Source organism: Arvicanthis niloticus, chromosome 8 (assembly GCF_011762505.2).
Source record: "Arvicanthis niloticus isolate mArvNil1 chromosome 8, mArvNil1.pat.X, whole genome shotgun sequence".
Classification (NCBI taxonomy): domain Eukaryota; kingdom Metazoa; phylum Chordata; class Mammalia; order Rodentia; family Muridae; genus Arvicanthis; species Arvicanthis niloticus.
The window spans coordinates 67,365,542-67,385,272 of record NC_047665.1 but is presented as its reverse complement, the minus strand read 5'-3'; the positions used below and the strand labels follow the sequence as shown (position 1 = coordinate 67,385,272).

The window sequence follows — 19,731 nt, the reverse complement described above, 5'->3', positions numbered from 1 at the left end:
GGGCTCTCAGAGACTGAACCACCAACTGAAGCACATACACAGGATGGACCTGGGCCTCTTTGAAGATTTGTAGTAGACATGCAGCTTGGTCTTCATATGGTTCCTGAATGACTGGAACTAAGGCTAAACCAAAAGCTGTTGCCTATATGTAGGATATGTTCTTCTAGCTGGGCTGCTTTGTCTGGCCTGCACCCAGCCTCGCCTAGACTTGATACACCAGGATAGGGGGATACCCAGGAGGCCCCAACCCACTCAAAGGAGAGAGAAGGGGGAATGGGAAAAGAATTATGGGAGATGTGACTGGGAGGGGACCAGTGAGTGGGATGTAAAGTGAACAAACAGAAATATTACAAACATTTGCGATTTTTATTCACTTTTTGTTAAAGAAAAATAAAACAGTAAAAAATTGATTTTAAAAGACAAGTTAAGGTTTAGCTCCTGGGCACTTTAATGAGAAAAAATTGTATCAATTAACTAAATTAAAAGTTAACCAAAGTTTTAACCAAAATGTCAATGAGAGAGTAAATGGTTTTATGCTAGCAAAACTTTTTTTTCCAACCAGGTTAAGCATGGATGGTCTAAGAAGTGAACTAAATAGAGAGAAGAGGCTTGAGTTTCTGGTTTATATGGAAGCATGTGATAAAAAGCTTACTTAGACAAACAATGATAAATGACCCAGCAAGTCCAGCTACAAGCTGAAGGATCACTCTAAACCAAGGCACATTTATAAACTCTGGTAACACTTTTGCATGTTTTATGAAAATTAATATTGCCCTCAATAATACTGCATGGTGTTGTTTTCATCTTTTCGAAGATTTAGACAACTGAATTAGCGCCAATGATTTATGAAAACAGATGTAACCACCTTATGGTATATCCATAAATATGAAATCTTCAGAACCTGGTCTGCACCTTGTTATTTTTAACTTTACTTTCTTTTCAACTTATTCCTTTTTGTACACCCCAATACACACATGCACACACCCACATACACCCCAAACACACACACACACACACACACACACACACACACACACACACACTGATACAGGCAGGTACCCACTCACACAGACACACACAGACACCCACCCACCCTCTCACCGGCCATACTCACACCATAAGCGCACACACTCATTGACAGAGAACACTGAGCAATGACCCCTAGTTTTGAAAGAAAACTATCTTATACTCCTGGCAAAGAGCCTCCAGATGAAAAAGGGTTAGTGGTTTTAACTGTTACTTTAGCTTTTAATCTGAAACTTGCATAACCTTGAGTCTTTTCTTGTTTTTTAAACTTCAAGCTACTCTGGAATGTATTCCTGGGTAGCACATTACAAAGGGTGACAATCTGTCCTTTCAGTCCTCAGAAAATTTCATAAAATGATTGTTGACAAAAACTGCAGCTCACCTAGATGGGAACAGTAACTCCTTTGTAAATGCTATCATTTCTTAGTGAGAAAGACTTCTAAAGTTTCACTAAAGATTATTTTCCTGATGCTGAGATTCCCTGAGCTTTAGAAACTTAAAAATGATTTTTCCACATTTTCTGTTTTCCTACTATGTAACAATATGTCATTCACTAAAAAAATCCATCTTCACAACTGTCGTAAAATAATTAATTGTAAAAAGTAGTAAGAGTAAATATAATTGACCAGCGAAGAAAAGCATCACCTTCATATTACAGTTTGAATTCTTGAAGTGACTACTGCATTTCTGTCTGGAAGGAGGGGGAACTTCAGAGTGAAGAAATGATCTTCCATATCCTTTGTCAAATCCTTCCATACCTTCTCCATTATGACCCAGCCACTATGTAGGCCAGAGTTAACTGATAAAATCCAGAGTTCACCTATTTTTCCCACAGCCCCCTCTGAAAATACTCTTTCCAATAAACTCTGTTATACTTAAGAGATTTCCTGTATTGAATGACTTCGGGTTACATCAAACTTGATACTATCTAAGTCTTAATTAAATTCCTGTTATCTGTCATGCCTGTTCTCGGTATTCACAATCAAAGATCTTGAAGTCAAGTTGCATTTGGGGAGTGCTGCGGTTATGTTCAATACAGCAGTCGGAACCCTGTTTCCTGTGCTTGGAGCACAGCTGCCTGCCCCAGGCTGACTCCCCTCAACAGGCTGCCTCCCCAGAAGCTATGGACAGGCTCAAAACCCCCAATTCTTTATGTCCCCCTCCCCTCACTTGTCCATAATTATTTTCTGATGGATGTTTCCAAAAAGCTGAACAAATTCTTCCTCGTGTACTCTCCCGTGGCCTGGCACCGCTTGCCCCTTCCCTCCCTCCAGGACTGCTCCATCTTTGCCAAAGGAATGAGCACTTTTTTTGTCTGCCCAGGAACTCTGAGTTTCTTCCTACAAATCTGAGTCCTCCAGATCACTGTCTTCTTGTTCCTGGATTCCTTCCTCAGACGACCTCTCCAAGACCATTTTTCTTGGACTTCAACTTCTCTGCTACCCACTGTCTATTCCTGTTTGCATCTGGTCTCTGCTACGCATAATGCATTGTGACTGTGATTCATGATTTCAATGATCTCTACTGCTGAGCTGGCCCTGGGATTGTTGGTAGCTCCAGTGGTATGTCAGTACTATAAGTATCTGAGTTCTTAAGTCTGAGGTGTAGTCATTGCCTAGCGCTGAAACCACATGTGGGCTAGGTGAATACCCTCATCTGAGCCTTGGTCAATATGTTCCACCTTCACAATGTAAAAGTCTGTAACTGTCTCCAAGTCCTCTCTCCTCACTGCTTCCCTACTATGGCCCATTCAGAGCTGTCACTCAACAAAAAATTGTGCCACGGTTTAGCAGTCACATTCAGGACAGTTTTCAACATCAGGCAAGTACAACATCCTACCTTACCAGACACTAGCTCTCTGCCCTACAAACTCTTCACTGGTCCCCCAAAGCAATGGCATTTTTCTACACAGTGTACACTGTGTTCTCTGATGTCCTGAAGGATTTTTTACTATTTCTTCACTGTTCAATTTCACTCACTCTTCTAAACCAGACCCAGGCACCCCTCTTCCTCAATGGAAGTTCCCCAAACTCTTCCCCCTGATTCCCCAGTGTCCATTTTCTGATGTCTTAACAGATCTTCTTCCCTACACACATACAAACACATTTACACTCTCATAGAGATATGATATACACTCCCCCAGTCTCAAAACACGGCCGTTAGTGACTTCCCACAATTCTTCATAAAAACAGAAACCTTGCCCAGGGTTTTATTTCTCTGTCAGTTGGATCTTTATACTATCCACCTCTTTATTACAATAATTTATTATAAGGTTTATCTAAAGCTTTCAAACAGGAAGAACATAAGCGACCACTGTGTGTCCATGTGATACATTTTCTCTATCACCTTTCTATTCTTTTATGTTTATGGGTGTGTTTATAGACATGAATATCTGTGCACTACAGGTGTTCCTTTTGCCCAAGAGGGACAGAAAATGTCATCAGATCCCCCCAAGACTGGAGCCACCATGTGAGTTTTGGGAATCAAACTTTGGTCCTCCAACTGAGCCATTTTCTTCAGTCCCAACACTTACATTTTCACCCTTACATTACTAAAATTCAAACAAAAGGCTCTCTACAATTAAGGGCTGCTGAGAAGCTGGTGTAGGACACATCCTCATTGGAGTTGAGCAAGAGTTTCCTCATAGCTTTCAACTTTATGAACAGACCTTACTGTGCTACTTACATGTAAGGGGCTTGCTTGACTCACCTTAAATATGAAGGATTTTACACTGGTCTGGGAAACAGGTAAATAAGAAATTGGACTATCAGACTTGGATTCATTTTTATTTTTGCATGTCTTGACTTCCATTACTCAATGGAATCTTAGGGTCTCTGGCATGGCATTCTTTTCAGATGAGCTCACTAAGACATAGGTAGCATGTTGTATCTGTATGTATTCAGAAAGCATTGTTATCCAAAAATGTTCACTTGTCACCCACAGAATTTTAGTCTCTAAGGCAGTGCATTTATCCCTGAAGCAAGTTTATGAATAAGGTGGAAACGTCATTTTCTTGCTTCATAGTAGATAACCCAGCAGAATTTTGTTGTGTACTCAGCTGATGGTAATAGAAGGAGACAGTTTCCAGGAGCCTTGTATCAGTTTATACAATATGAATTTGTTAATAAACAAAAACATTAATAAGTTACTTGATTGTTCTATTGGGATATTTTATAGGGACAATGATCTTCAAACTCAAATCTTACCCTAGGCTCACTGGGTAAGGGGAAGGGTGTAAATAACAGAAACGCTTTGCATGCCAGGACTCAACCATACAAATCAGAGCCTGCTGGAGTGCATCATGTTGCATAGAATTCAGTATGCACCTGTCCATGAACACTTGCGATTGGTCTAAGGTTTCCTTTATCCTCCACCAGTGTCAGTGTACATGAATAATGCTAAATTTAATGTAACATGGCTTTATCTCTGGCCATATGAATCTTGGAGAGAGTGATGATTAATATTTAATTGTTAATAATAAAATTCTCTTCACTGTTCATCATTCTGGATAAAGTTCCATAACGTGGTCTTTCCTACATGCTGTATGCTAGATTTTCAGGACATACTAATTCAAATAATTTTTCCCTAAGGAAACCTAACTATGATGGTTTGAATGAGAATGGCCACATAAGCTCTTGTGATTCACTACTTGGTCCCATGTAGCTGGAACTGTTTGGGAAGGATTAGACCTTGTTGGAGGAGGTATGTCACTAGGGGCTGGCTTTGAAGTTTCCAAAACCTGCAGCTATTCACAGTGTGCCTTCTCTCTGTCTCCTATTTACAGATAAAGATGTTAACTCTCAGATGTTCAGGATACCATGCTCTGTTGCTCTATCATGGACTCTAGCCATCTGAAAATATAAGCTCAATAAACACTTTCTTTTTTATGACCAAGTGCCTTGGTAGAAAAGTAATCAAGACACTAAATAAACCTTCAGAGGAGTACATATTTAGTTAAGATATAGCCATTTCTATTAAAACAGACTAGTGGTTTTATTTTTTGTTTTAGAAATAATGAAATTGAGGTTCTGAGTGTTCATATTTTTGCCCAATGTCACTAGTCAGTAAATGACAAAATATAGATGTTGAGGAAATCTAACTAGTGCCAAAGCATCATTTTAGTAAACAAAATAATGGAGTGATATTATCCATAAGAGTTTTTCTTACCATGTAAGTTCTGGTCATCTGTGCCTTAGACCTTGTCACTTCAGAAGGTCATGGCTGACTAAGTGGATTAGTCCTGTATACTTATGCTGCCAGGCTTCTGAAACTATATTCATTTTATAGACATTCTTATGATGTTGATTTGAGAGTTTCCTTATAAGCCCATGGGCTGAAAGCTAGTCTCTAGTAATGGTAAGAAGTATGGCACTGGCAGGTAACTCAATCACAACTATTTGTATTTTTTTTTCAATGAGCTTAGCCATGGATAGAATATAATGCTATCTCTATCAGAATGTAGTAGAAAATTTAGGAAGTAGACTCACTTAGAAAAAGTAGGTCACTGGTGACATACCCCACATATTTCTATCTGTCTTACTCTGGTTCCTGTACGCCATTTATGAGGCATTAAGCTTTAGGCAACCCCATGCTTCCTGCCATGGCATTTCCCCCTTACTACAAGCCCCAGTGAGCAAAGTAGAAAACCTTTACTGTTGTGTTGATAACATCTTTCCCTTTTAAGTTACTTTCTTAGGCATCTTTTACACAAAATGGAAGCCCATCTTCCTTATAGATGACATTTATTGCAAATTTCAAATAATATATATTTTTGTTTATTGAAAATATAAAATTAAGTTGAATTGATAATAACAGTTTAAACTGAATTATACAGATGGAGAAAAGAGGAACTAATATGAAAATTAGGCAAATTGAACTTTATGGAGGAATATCATATAATACCACAAAAATGTCATAATTAGATTATGTATCTCCTGTAAATTCTAACATATGGAAGTCTGTCATTTCTAAAGAATACAACATAAATAGCTAAGTTTTTGTGTTAGTAAGCTTTCTTTCATAAAAAATGCGTGAAATATTCAAATTATAAAGGTGAAAGGCTTCTTATTGTAGTAGTTGTTGCTGTTGTATGTCTATGGTCAGGCAGATTTATTGCCTTTAAGATATGATAGTAATAGTGAGAATGCATACGAAGGGAACAACACTCACCTCTTGGCCCATGATAAAAGGAAAACGGAGACCTCATTCCCAGTGATCAAAAGACTTCCCACTAAATTCTACTATAAGCATCTCACCACTTCCAAACAGCACAACCATGGCAACTAAATTCATTAACGCATGGTTCTTTGAACACAAAACTATAAAAGCTTGCAAACACTCTACAACAGCCTATTCAGATTCTACTAAGTATGTCAACTTATTCTTCCATCTATTATTTTTTAAAAAAAAAACTATTTGTTAATTTTTGAATAAATGGAGTAATGAGTCAATGAATTTATAAAAAGCAAAATCTAATTATTAAGTTGATGAGTTTTATATTGAGAACCTATTATTGCTAGCTAATATGTCTAAAATTCAATTATATAATTTTTATTTTATTAAAATGTAAGTGATCTTGGAAATATAAAGAATGATATAAAAATAAAGAAAATAAATCAGCACCATATATAGAGCAATAATTGTCTGGTTTTCTTCTCTCTTCCTTCTTATATAAGCATATAGACTGAAAGACTACCAAAAAGAACACTATATTTTTCATTGAACAGTTAGCTGGTTCTTTCTCAATGGCTTTTAGTGCTTCCAACATTTATACCTGTAGCAAAAATATAACAGTGATTTGATTGCAGAGCAAAAAATGAAAAAGACATCAAATTAAGTACATATTAAGATGGATAAGATAATTTAATATACAAAGTAAGAAGGCAAATGATGAATGTTACATGTTTGAGATTGAAATTATGTAAAATAGTCACTGGGATTATGCTCTAACCAATGACCTTACACTGACAAATAGATTGCCTTTCATTCACCCACAAAGTGTCAAGAATTCAAATTAAATTCTAAAAAGTAAATAAAACGGGATTCCTATGCACACAAACTTGTAAATTAGTGGAAGGAGAATCAATTAATTATATTAAGAGCAATAGAACTGGAAACTTTGATATATTAATCAGAATTTATCGTATGGGAAGACAATAACACCTCAAAACTGGAATTTGTTGATTTACAATACTGGGAAATGTAAGATTGTCTGTAGATTTGGAACTCTCCCTTCCCAGTGCAGTAATACCTGAGGGCAACAAATGCATTTTTCAGAGTATGTGTGTGTTAGTATTCGTTCCTTTAATATGACGAAATATTTGAAAACAAACTTCAAGGAGAAAACCTGGATTCTGGCTCATGATTTTAGAGGTTTCCTTATGCAGTTGCTTAGCCCCACTTCTCTATGGGCCAACACAATACATCACTGTAGAAAGCTCGCAGGGTAACCTGTTCACTATCTGGTAACCAGGAAGCAAACAGAAAGAAATCAAGGAACCAAGGGACTAATCTACTTGCCCTTAACTATTTCATCTTCTAACTAGGCTTCGATGCAAAGATTGTACTTTCTCCCAACAGACTCATCAGTGAAAAACCAAGGTTCCAATGACAATCTTTTTTGAAGACATTTATGATCCAAACCATAACACATAAGGTTTAGTAAACAGTGAAGTGTAAGACACATGCTGATCACTCTGGGGAAAAAAAACAACAACACTATATTCATAGTTCAGAACAGAGTCAGCTAGAGGACATTCGCATACATTGGGAGAGTTCTATGTTCAGAAAAACAGAGAAGAGATACCGCACAGATAAAAAATATCAGATGTTTGCAGCACGAGATTAGTGTGTAGGATGGTAAGATCTTTGAAGAACATCCCAAGAAAAACAAAGTCAAGGGTGAGCAAGAGCACTAGCAGGGGATATCAGAAATGAGAGGCTCGGAGCAGGAGGCTTACCTCAGCTGATCTCACAGGAACAAGGGGCTCCCACTAAACACCCTGAAGGAGTAAGTTTCAGTCCCTGAGTGCAGTTCTAGAGATCTTCTTGACAGTGGCTGAGAACAAGTGAGTTTGAAAGGCAGCCAATAGCTTAGATCTAAAAACATCTGAAAGATCTCGTTATGAGGAATATTTCCCAGGACTTAGACACCTCTTTTAGACACCTAGAAAGATGGTTATACAAATTCCGTATGGCTCAGAGAGAGGTACATCATTACAAAAAAATTAAAATCGTGTCATTTTGTGACCTTTAAAATGTTTTGTGACCTTATAAATGCTCAAATTTATAAAGCTCAGAAATTGAAAACTACATTTAAAAAATTTAAAAAAATGGTTAAACTAGACATCTTGTCCTTCTTCCTGACTTCTGTGATTACATCATTCCTAAACCCACTTTTATTTTTAAAAACATTCTAAACCCACCCTTATGAATGATGTCATTCCATCCAAGTACTAACCCAGCCCGACCCTGCTTAGCATCCAAGATCAGATGACATCAGGTATGTATGCGGTGGTATAGCTGTAGACTAGGTGAAGGCTTAACTCCTTACAAATATATTTTCCAATTTCTCATGTCCAACTTCTGATTTGTATTTTACACTTCGGGTATTGATATTTAAAGCCAAGTTATCCTGTTCTAGAAACTGTGACTAAGAAAATTGCCTACAACCTGTAGGAAAAAATAAGATACAAACAAAAATCTGCCTGAGGGATAAATCTAACCAAATGCATTCCTGTGAACACTAGGCAGTTTCTATCGTTCACCAGACTCTCACAGAAGGCTTCCTGCCTCTGCAACCAGTGATTCAGTGGAGGTCAGTCCTAGATGGTATCTAACTCCTGTAGTTTATAATCAAGCACAAGAATAGGAATTGCAGTTTGGATGATTCTGATTGGTTGATGTGTAAGGGAAGTATTTTCTGGTGAAATTTACATCTTGAACTTGGAGCTGATAAACACACACACCCACACACGCACATGCACATGCACATGCACATGCATGCACACATGCACACACACACATAGAAAGAATGAGTGAAAGAGAAAGAAGTCAAAGCCAAAAAGAGAATGAAAGTCTACTCAAGAGAACGCAGCATTGTCTTGCTTGTTCCTTGACTATTTCTGTCTGTTGTATTGCTAGTTCCTCAAGGTAGAACTGACCTTAATACTTGTATGTAATTACAATGGTATAAAAACAAAAAGGAGGAAGGGGGATGGGCTAGGAGGTTTCTAGGGAGGGGAAATGGGAAAAAGGGATGGCATCTGAAATGTAAATAAATAAAATATCCAATAAAAAAAATCTCAAAAGAAAAAAACAAGAATTTTAGAAGACTGTGAAAGGCTTGAGGAAGTGGAATGGAAATGATGAATTTGGAAATATAAAGCAGTATTAGAATATTATTAGTTTAACTGCAACAACTATGCATGAAATGATTTCCAACACCCAGCCTCATATGCACTTTAGAAAGACCTTTCCAGCTGCAGAATGAGTCTGGCCTGCGTGCTAATCTTGATTGCTAGCTTGTTTAGATTTAGAATCACCTAGGAAGGTGAGGCACTCATCTGGGTGTATCTATGAGGGCATTTCCAGAGAGGATTGGATGATTACAATTCTCCCTGAATGTGGGCTGCCCCAGCCCCCATGGCTGGGAAAGCCAAGTTGGAATAAAAGGGAAAAAGATGAAGAGCCAGCAGGTTGCCACAATCCCCCCTTTCTCTGCTTCCTGCCTGGAATAAAATGAACTGCTCCATTCCACCTTGCCCTCTCTACCATAAAACACTAAAGCCCATGAAATCATTGGATCCTATAAATCCTTCCTTTATGAAGTTGTTTGTGTCAGGTACTGTGGTCAATGGTGACAAGAAAAACCACTGCTAGCACTGGGTTACAGCAAGCCAGTTTGGGAGGTGAGATTCAGTGCTGGAGTGAGCAAGTAAGAGCAGCTGAGACTCAGAGCAGAGACAAGCCACTGGCAGTCAAATCCCAGCACATAGTTTAGAAACCAATCAGCTTCTTAGTGGCTGGGCCTGCTGGACAAATGTCTCTTCAAAAAGCAACTTGACAAAACTGAAATTGCACAACTTTGGCTCCCCATGTGGACTTCTCTTGCAATGTTCACACAATGAGACTATCATCTGCCGAAGGACTTTGAATCATGCTTGTTTTTAAAAACTGTTTGAAATGAACAACCGATGTTAAAAAGATAAGGAAGGCAAAACAAGAAAGAAATAAAACCAGCTGCCCAGCATGACCGTTTCCTCCTGATTACTGGCACACTCAGTTCACTGTGTCATAATATGGAGGAAGTGGAGTTTAAACCATTGTGGTACTGACATGTGGGAGAAGTCTGAACCTTTAATTGTAAATGTTGGCCACTACACAGAATCATAAATGTATTGTCTTGAGAATGGGGGCAATGTGTCATGTCTACTTTTTTTCAATGTAAATCTCCTACAGAACTGAAATTAACTAATATATTAGGAGAACCCCAAATCCAAAGACTTTTTCTTATTTTTCAGAGACCCATTCATTTACGTGTATTGTATTGTATGCATGTATATGTGTATTCTATGTGTGTATGCATGTGGGGGAATGTGTGTGTAGGTATATATTCTTATACATAGATGTGTACGTGCTTGTACATCCCATGGGTTATCATGCAGATGATGGAAGTCAACATCCCTTTCTACCTTATATTTTGAAACAGGGTCTTTGGCTGATCCTACAGTTTGATTCAGTATTTAACAGACAGCAAACCAGTACTGGAGTTGTAGACACTCACCATTGCTTTTACATGGATGCACTTTATCTAAGCTCTGGTCGCTCTCTATTCTCTGAGGCACTTTTCCACCCCTCAGAATAAGTTTTTCCTATGATGAATATTTGTATTGATATCTACACATTGTACCTAACACTGGAATCGTTGTGATGCTTGTGTGCAATGTGATCACTAGCACCCACACTGTTCTCTGATTTCTCTCCTCTTCCTTCTCCTATTAGGTCCCTTTTACCCCAAGACAGCATCACTTTCAGGTCCTATATCCATACATAGTTTTAAGTATCTCCACAAATAAGAGAACAAATAAGAGAAGCATCTACAAATAAGAGAACAAATAAAATAACTGCCTTAATATGACCCCACATTCAGTGTCTAAAATGATAATCTCCAATAAGATGTAGGAAAATTTTTCTGTGGAACTCTGTATGGGGCCAGAGATAAATATCTTCAAGGAACACAGTAAAAATGAAATGTCATCTTTCCCCACTCCCATTTGCCTGGAGCTCACTCTCCTTTGGGTAATTCGTGAGTCAGACAACCAGGACTTTCCTTGGTTGTCTTTTGAGCTAACCCATGCTTCTCTCTGTGGTTTCTAAGAATTATGTGGAAACTGTTGTGAGTTTGATAATATAATCAGGAGAGAGCATCAGCCCTCCACCTTGGGATAGTCTTCCAACAGAAAACAGTCGCTGCCATGAGGGCACTGGTAACAATTTCTTATCAGCTATGCTGGCACTTGTTCTGTTAGTAGTTGTAGGAAAGAAACTTCTTGGTTTCCCAGTTATTTAAAGCTTGAATTTTTAACATATGACTCCAAATTTAGCATGATTCCAATCAAAACTCCAAGAGTTTTTATTTAGAAAAACCTAAAAACACTGATATAATATGTTATAAGTGGCTACAGAAAAAACAACAAGGAATCTATAAGCATAGCCAAGAAAATCTGAAGAGCAAGAAGAAGAATGGCCTTGCCCCATCTGATTCAAAGACTTATTCTGAAGATATAAAACTGTGTGATATGAGCACAGTAATAATTATGAGTTTCCTCCCTTTATCTTTGAAGTTTATTAGCTTTGTGGGGATTATCCCAGGAATGATCTTTTATAGCAGAACATCACAGGCACAGGAATCTGGAAATGCTAGCTCTCCATGAAAGATCAGTAACTCCTGCCTATGGCAGGAAAAAATATAAGCAAGAACCTACAGACCATCCTGCTCACAGCAACACTAATTATCTAGCCATGAACAATTATATATACCTCCAAGGAGAAAATTAGCAGCAGAATGATCACAAACAATATCCAAAAGTAAAAAAAATTATATTGCATTTATTACCAATCAATTTTTGATTCTTGGAAATCAGCGAAAACGCTGTTACAAAATAAAAGTCAGAGTGATTATTAGTCAAGAACTAAGTAGTGAAAAGGCAGAATTTAGAAGCAAAACCAAATGGCAGAATTCCTAAAAATAATTGTGTATATTTAGCATGCATTAGCTCATATTAATAAGACAGAAATCAACAATAATTAAGGGGGTTGAAATTATTTTTAATCAAAAGGCCAGAATTAGTTTTTGTTTGTTTGTCTGATCTTTTAAAATCGGGATCCCATATGTACTAAAAGTATGAATCAATATACCACAAATCATTTCACATAAACTTAGTGTAAGTGTTTTGCATGTAGAGTATATGCATGTGATCTGTGTGGAGATCTTTCTCAGTTTATGGAAGGAAAGAGCAAAAATGGAGAAGGGCCACTCCAAAGAAGGCCCGTGTAACGCTGGGGTTGTGTCCAGGTATGCTTGCAAAAAGGTTAAGAGGTCAAACAAATAAAAGCCCATACTAAATAATTACATTTACTGGATTGATGGAGTTTCAGCCTTGGGGAAAATGAGGCAAAGATGTATATGGATTCAGCAGCATAAGCTGCACCACAATATACCTAGAAGACTGTCATGTGCTAGTAACAAACAGACATAGTGACATCAGCCCACTGTAAGTTAGTGAGTAAAGAGGAGCTATAAATGCTACAGAGGCTTGGCTCTACCCTCCACTGGAGGAAGAAGTAAAATCTGGATTTTAGGTTTGCTTGAAACATACTTTGCTAATTTCAAACTAGCCTTTGGATTCTGTTTAAATGCATAAATTCTAGATAATCATTCCAAAACTTACTGTCTTTTTCATTCAGTGGAAGGAAATAGAAATAACCCAAAGAATGAATTGGAAAGGATTTCACTGTCTAGAAACACCAAGTGGTACCTTCTACATTTGCATCTTTTCTCTGTTAGTTTGGCATGGCATTACATGACATTATATGTGGTGGAGGAAAATGTCCTAATGAATGCACCCTTACTAGACTGGTACTCTCTATTGGTTTCCCCGGGAGATTAGAATCACTGTATGGGGTCAGAACAAAGGCACTCAGTAAAGAAAGACCATCTAGAATAGAATACTCTAGAAATAATTAAAGCTAAATTTGGAAGTGGGAGGTTGTATTCAGAACAAAAGGAAAGTTTGGAATTCATCAGATTAAGACTAAGTTGAAGAGCAGATTAGGATATACATAACTGAATGCACTGTGGAAATGTGATGAGATTCACTTCTTTCTGACTCCCCAAACAAATACAAGATGATATTTTAAGTGAGAAAAGATGTCTTAGTCCATTTTCTGTATCTGTAACAGAATCCCTGATACTGGCCTGGACTGAAGAGAGGTAACTAACCACATGGTAGATACAGAAAAGTTTCAATGGGTTAAATAAGTTACAAGCTCGTCAGAGAATAGACCAAAGCTTACGGCCTAGGCATTTGATAAATAATTAGTCTCAGAGTCATCATTCCTGGATTTAGTATTTTTTACCAAGCCTGACCTGCAGTGTCACAGCACAGAGAAGAAAGAGAAAACAATGAAGAGGCAAGCACTCCGGGACATGGGTCTACAACATCTTGTTCTTTAGGCCTGCCCTGGAAAACTGCCCTAGTCTTCTGAACAGCCCAAGTGTTCTTAAAGGCACTACCATGTTTCAATCCAATTTACTTGGAGACCAAATTTCAGTGTGCCGTTCGGCTGGAACCAACCACAACAAAGATATGATGAAGACAAGATAAGCTCATCCCACAAAGAGCAGGCGAGAAAGCCTATATATCTGTTGACAGTTGAACATAAATTGGACTTTGAACTCTTTTAGGAGCCCCATGTGTGAAAGGTAACAAGTTGGATGAAGATGTAGTTGAGTGGGAAGAGCACTTGCCTAGCATGTGTGAGTCCCTGGGTTTGGTCCCCAACACCACAAATAAGCAAGAAGTAATAAGTCTAAACCAGTGGTTCTCAGCCTTCCTAATGCTATGACCCCACAATGCAGTTCCTCATGTTGCAGTGACCACCAACCATAAAATTATTTGTGTTGCTACTTCATAACTGTAATGTTGTCATTGTTGTGAATAGTAATGTAAATATCTGTGCTTTCCAAAGGTCTTAGGCAACACCTGTGAAAGGGTCATTTGACCCCCAAAAGGAGTCACAACTCACAGGCTGACAACCCCTGATATAGAAGATATAATCAAATAAGTTTCAAATAAGTATCATTAAGAATTACTAGGGGCTGTAGAGATGGCTCAGTGGTTAAGAGCACTGACTGCTCTTCCAGAGATCCTGAGTTCAATTCCCAGCAACCACATGGTGGCTCACAACCATCTGTAATGGGATCCTATGCCCTCTTCAGTGTGTGTGTGTGTGTGTGTGTGTGTGTGTGTGTGTGTGTACATTTCTTTAATAAAATATACCAAGTAATGGTTGAACTCCTTTACTCCCAGCACTGGGGAAGCAGAGGCAGAAGGATCTCTGAGTTTGAGGCCAGCTTGGTCTACAAAGTGAGTTCCAGGACAACCCAGGCATCAAAGACTTGCTCAATGGACAAATAGGCCAATAAAAATAAAAATAAAAATAGAAAGCTTAATGCATGTAGCCATCTGCCAGAGTATTGGGGTACTTTGGTGGACTGACCTAGATCATACACTCTGCTTTTAAATTATTATTCTCTGAAGCTAATTTTTCCATTAAATTATTCATTTCTACCTTATTGATTGAAAGTATCTTACTTTAAGAATTGCTTAAAAGTCTCCCAAAGCCATATTCAGGTCAAAAATCCATCCTGAACTACAGTGATATGTTGTTCCACTCAGTTCCACAAGTATTTATTACATTCCTGTATGGTACATGCTGCAGCAAGATTCAGAAAGATGACAAAGGACCCTGATTGCAGGGACCAGTGAGCTGGTCTAATAGAATATATGATAGGGATGGATCAATACAAACAACCAACAGACAAAGTCCTTAAAGTTCTTCAAGGGAAGCAGTAAGTCAGAGCATGGGTTTAGGTAGAGATAGAATTAGCCAAAAAAAAAAAAAAAAAAAAAAAAAAAAAAAAAACAAGAGGATGACAAGACAGTAGGAACATGTGGTCCTCACTCAGGGAACATTTGGTGAGAATTCAAGAATACAGAAGGTGATGGGGTGGAGCATTGGCTAATGCCCTAAGCTCATGGTCTTCAAAACAAGTGGAAAATCTCAAGATCACAGTTGTGGGTCAATTCATTCATCTTTAAAAATAGTCCTTCTGCAATAGGAGATAACATTTAGGAAGATAAAAGAGTACATGTTGTCTACATCTCTACAGGGCCTGTTTGATTCTTGCAGAGAAGAAACTGGCAACATCTTGCATTTCTAATTTTGTTCAGGCTCATTCTCAAGGATGAGAAATAGTAACATTCATTTCTTAATGTATGGACAACTTATATATGACTACAATAGATAAAACTATGTTTACTATATAATAATAGTTATAAGCCTCTTTGCAGGCATTCAAGGAGGAAAATCCAACTCTAGACCACAATCCAAACTTTATGGAAGAAATCTTTCTCAATTTTATGTTAATTATCTTATGAAAAGTTATGCGTCATTGCTAAAGAAGGACAATTAACCTGCAGATCCAATAATCTGACCCATGCTTGCTTTATAGGAAACACTTGCATGGATTATCCCTATGTCATAATTTTTTGTTGTAGATACTGAGGCTAACAGAAACTTCAGCCACATCAACAGGAATATTCCCAACTAAGCTGGCCTACTCCACTGGAAAGGAAGCATAAAAAATATCCAAGCAGAGAAAAAAAACAGTGAAAATACAAGTAAATGACAGATTAAATATGAACTACATGTCTCTAGAACACAAAAACATTACAAACAGGAACAGAAGAAATTAGTGGTTTCTCTGCCCTCTGGTGGCAATAAAACCAACCACAGTTTTACAGAAGTAAAAAGCACAATAAACAAATCTGTTATGAAATCAGATGTTTTCCCTTTGCCAAAATGCCCGTCGTAAAAACCCTGATTGCTGTATGCCACCTTTCACCTTCTGAATTCTTTTATGGATATTTAATTTTCAGATAAGTCATCTTAGAATGAAAAATGGAGCGGTATTTTTCCCCAGTCTGTGTTACCTTCCTGTGTTATATATTCAATAGGTTTAAACCACTTAATTCCGAGGCAATTTTATAAAACTTCATGCAGAGTGTTGTTTGGCTTATAGCAAAGTCTCTAAAAAATTGATAAAATAGTTAATTCCCCCTTCCCAATCCTGTGAGCACAGTGTTTCTAAGAGTTCCACCAGAAATAGTGAATGAGTTTTAAATGCTGGCATGCTTATGTTATCAACACAGGTAAGCCAGGCTTTCCACCAGCTGGTCTCTCCTAGAGTTCAGTGACTTTCCTTTTCTGGTTGAAGCCTTAGAATAGCAAACTCAACATGGGTGTCAGTGTATTCTATACTCAGTAGTAAAAGAATGAAAATTCCTAGCCTCTCTTTTATGTAGTTTTGCTGTAAATACATTATTTACTTCCAGTACCAAAGAAGCTTTGAAACAACTCAAGATGAATCCCCCTTCCTCTTTTGCAAAATTGTTTTGCATATTCATTTACTCCAAATATGCTTATGGAGATGACTACTGCATCTTTTAAAGTGCTGCTTTCTGAAGAAAGTAAAACTGTTTCTTTTCAAGCAACGCAATGTGCCAATAAACAGAAATATGGTTGGTGTGCTGATATAAATTATATAGAGCCAAAAACTTATGTTCATTGATGATAATGACTATGGGTGACAAAAAAAATCCAAGGATTTTAATCTCAGCTTTTATCTTGTGGTCCTCATGGACCTTCACCAGGTCCCCAAACACACACACACACACACACACACACACACACACACACACACACACACACTTTCCAACACCAAGAAACTATCTTCTTTTTTTCTTAAAATTTTCACTGTGGGTAAACGCAGGATTTGGATTACCCTGTGTGTCTTAAAGTGGTAAAATTTTATTCAAGGTTTATGTAAACACTTATCCTCCCCTGGAGTCCCCAGGTGTCCCTCCCAGACTTCTTTCTGTGACTCCTTGAAGGTTGACAATTGGGTATATGTGCCTACTTTCTGAGGAACCATTTACCACTCTTTCTTAAATTAAACAGAGATATGTACTGAGCAAAACAGAACAAAAGTGATTGTCCTAACCAGGAAGTTTTCCTTTCTTTTTCTCTTCAAGTGCTCTTTGCTCTGACTCCCGCTGGGAGTTTACAAGAGTTCACAGATTCCTGCCCAGGTGTTTCACTGACCTGCCTGTTCGGTTCTTTGCTAAAGGGCAGAAATAGGAAGCAATCTATGGGGTCACAGTGGATAGAGTGGTCTTGGGAGAAAGCTGGATCAGCCAGTCCCCACTCGGTGCGAGGGCACTGTTCACTACCACACATCTAGCCAGAAAGGCCACCAGGGCACGGGGTGTGACCAATTGCAAAGATCTGGAGGCCCTCCTCCTCCTTACTGGGACAGTGTCAAGGAACCCTGAGGGACTGTTAGCACATTGGGGCCTGTCTGTGAAGCTGACAGGCAGAGGACAATGGGACCAGAGGCACGCCGGTCCCCATCTTCTCCACCTCTTCTCTATCCCTGAGCCCTGCTTCATCTGCTGCATTCACACATTGAGAAAGCTAGTGAGGATAGCCAGAAGGAGGGATGTGCAGCCACAAAGCATTTTCTTTTGGCATGGGGCGACCTGCCTTTTCTGACTACCATTAGATCATTCCTGCATCCATTCCTTCCGCGGCGCACAGAGAAGAGCTTCTGAGCTCCAAGGGAAGAGAAGCCAGAGGGGAAACAACCTGATGTAACCAAGATTCAGAGAGAGGGAGGTATCCGCAGCTGCTGGCTCTCTCACATCTGGACCTCCTTGGGCTACTTGAGGTAGACAGGACCACCCCCTGGCGCCCAGGTGGAGTAAGCACCAAAGCTTCAGGGATGTCTTGGTTTCCAACACCTTCTGATCCAGCAAGCCTCTTCCACCATTTGAGAAACTCAAGTTTCCCAGGCAAACAAATAGGATAAGTTTCCCAAGGGCAGATGCTTTGGGTGAATGTGAGTTGGAGATGGGGATTCCGAGACACCGGAAGGATCTTCAGCTACACACAAAAAACAATCGAGAAAAGTACTTCTTACCGTTAGTATGGTGTCCAGGCTCACCGTGGGCGAACTGGAAGCGGTCTGTTAAAAAGTGACAAAGTAACATAACTCCTGCAGCAGCCAGGTCGGCTCTCGGGTACCTCGCCATGCCGTTGCCGCGACCTCCCTCCCTTGCCCAGAGAATCTTTCTTGAGGCCCTGGGCTCCCGGGTTATCCCTGGGGATGGGGCGACACGGCCGAGCTCTGCGGGTGAGTCTTAGGTGGGAGCCGGAGGCCTCTGACAGTTTCGGTAGAATTTCACTCCGGGTAGAGGAGAGACAGCCCAGCCCTCTCCGAACTTCGGGAGCTCTCACCGCAACTTGTCACCCTCGCAGCCCCCAACCGAGACAGAATCAACCAAGTGCGGGGAGGAAAGGTCACTTGCAGTCCGGCCCGCAAACTCCCGGGTCCTCGCAGCCAACGCCACCCGGACGCCCACAGACCGTGACTTCCGAGCGCCCGCGACGCGCTCCACTGGGTTCAAAACAGATCTAATTCCACTGGCTGCGCCGGTGCGGTTCCAGATCCAAGAGGGCGCTGAGCACCGGAGGAACTTTCCCAGACTTAGGACTGGCCCCGGCGGGCGATTGGTGTTCCCGAGAGAAGGAGGTTAGTGGAGGCTGGAGAAACCCCTCCGACAAGTTTTTCTGCTTTGCTTCGCCCAAGGCTGAGCGCGCGTCCTCAGCCGGCAGCCGGAGGGATGGGCAGCTCCGGAGAGTGGAGCCAGGGAAGGACCAGCTGCTGTGAGCAGAAGAGGGGTGGGGGTGTTTTTTTAAAGAAAAAGAAAATCAGAAAAAAGTGAGGCTGCAGCCTGGTGAGAGAGCCCCTCCGGGTTAGGGAAGAGGTGGCTCGGAACACCGCGGAGCCCCAGGAGTTTGGTGGCGGAGGCGCCGGCGCGCTACCCCGCGCTCTAGCTCTACACTTTGGGGAGGGAAGGCGGCTTGCCATTTGCTAGATCTGCCGCGGAACCCTCCTCTCTCTTCCCTCCGCCCTCCTCCCTCCCCCTCTCTCTCCTCCAGGCTTCTCCCACCTTCCTCCTCCCGAAACCAGCAGCCGGCACCGACCTGTCCAATGGCTGAGCTTTTCTCAGGGGGGCGCCAGAAAAGTCTCCCACAGATGAAGCCGGGGAAGACTGGCTGGGGGAAGCCAGAGGACTATTGCGGCCCCACGCGCCCCGGGGATCCCGAGGACTAGTATGGTGCGTGGGGCGGTGGCAGATCCTAGTCGCCCGGACGCCATCGGCCCACCCGGCTTAAGACCTCTGCAGCGGGACCAACGGCGCCTGCACCCACCAGGCTCCCCGGGCTTTGGGGTGCCAGCCTGAGGGTGGAGAGAGATGAGGACCCCAGCGAGCGCCCACTATCTTCTGGGTTTGG

At 40.3% G+C, this 19,731-nt stretch overlaps 1 protein-coding gene across 2 annotated transcripts in view; it reads right to left on the bottom strand.

Moving 5' to 3' along the window:
• Positions 1-19,392, bottom strand: part of Plxdc2 (plexin domain containing 2) — a 366,505-nt gene extending 347,113 nt beyond the window's left edge. For both annotated transcript variants that reach the window (XM_034510583.2, XM_034510585.2), the window contains exon 1: positions 18,353-19,392. In XM_034510583.2, coding sequence (XP_034366474.1) covers positions 18,353-18,464 — 112 coding nt within the window. In that variant the 5' untranslated portion in view covers positions 18,465-19,392. The remainder of the gene's footprint in view (positions 1-18,352) is intronic.
• Positions 19,393-19,731: the final 339 nt, after the last annotated feature.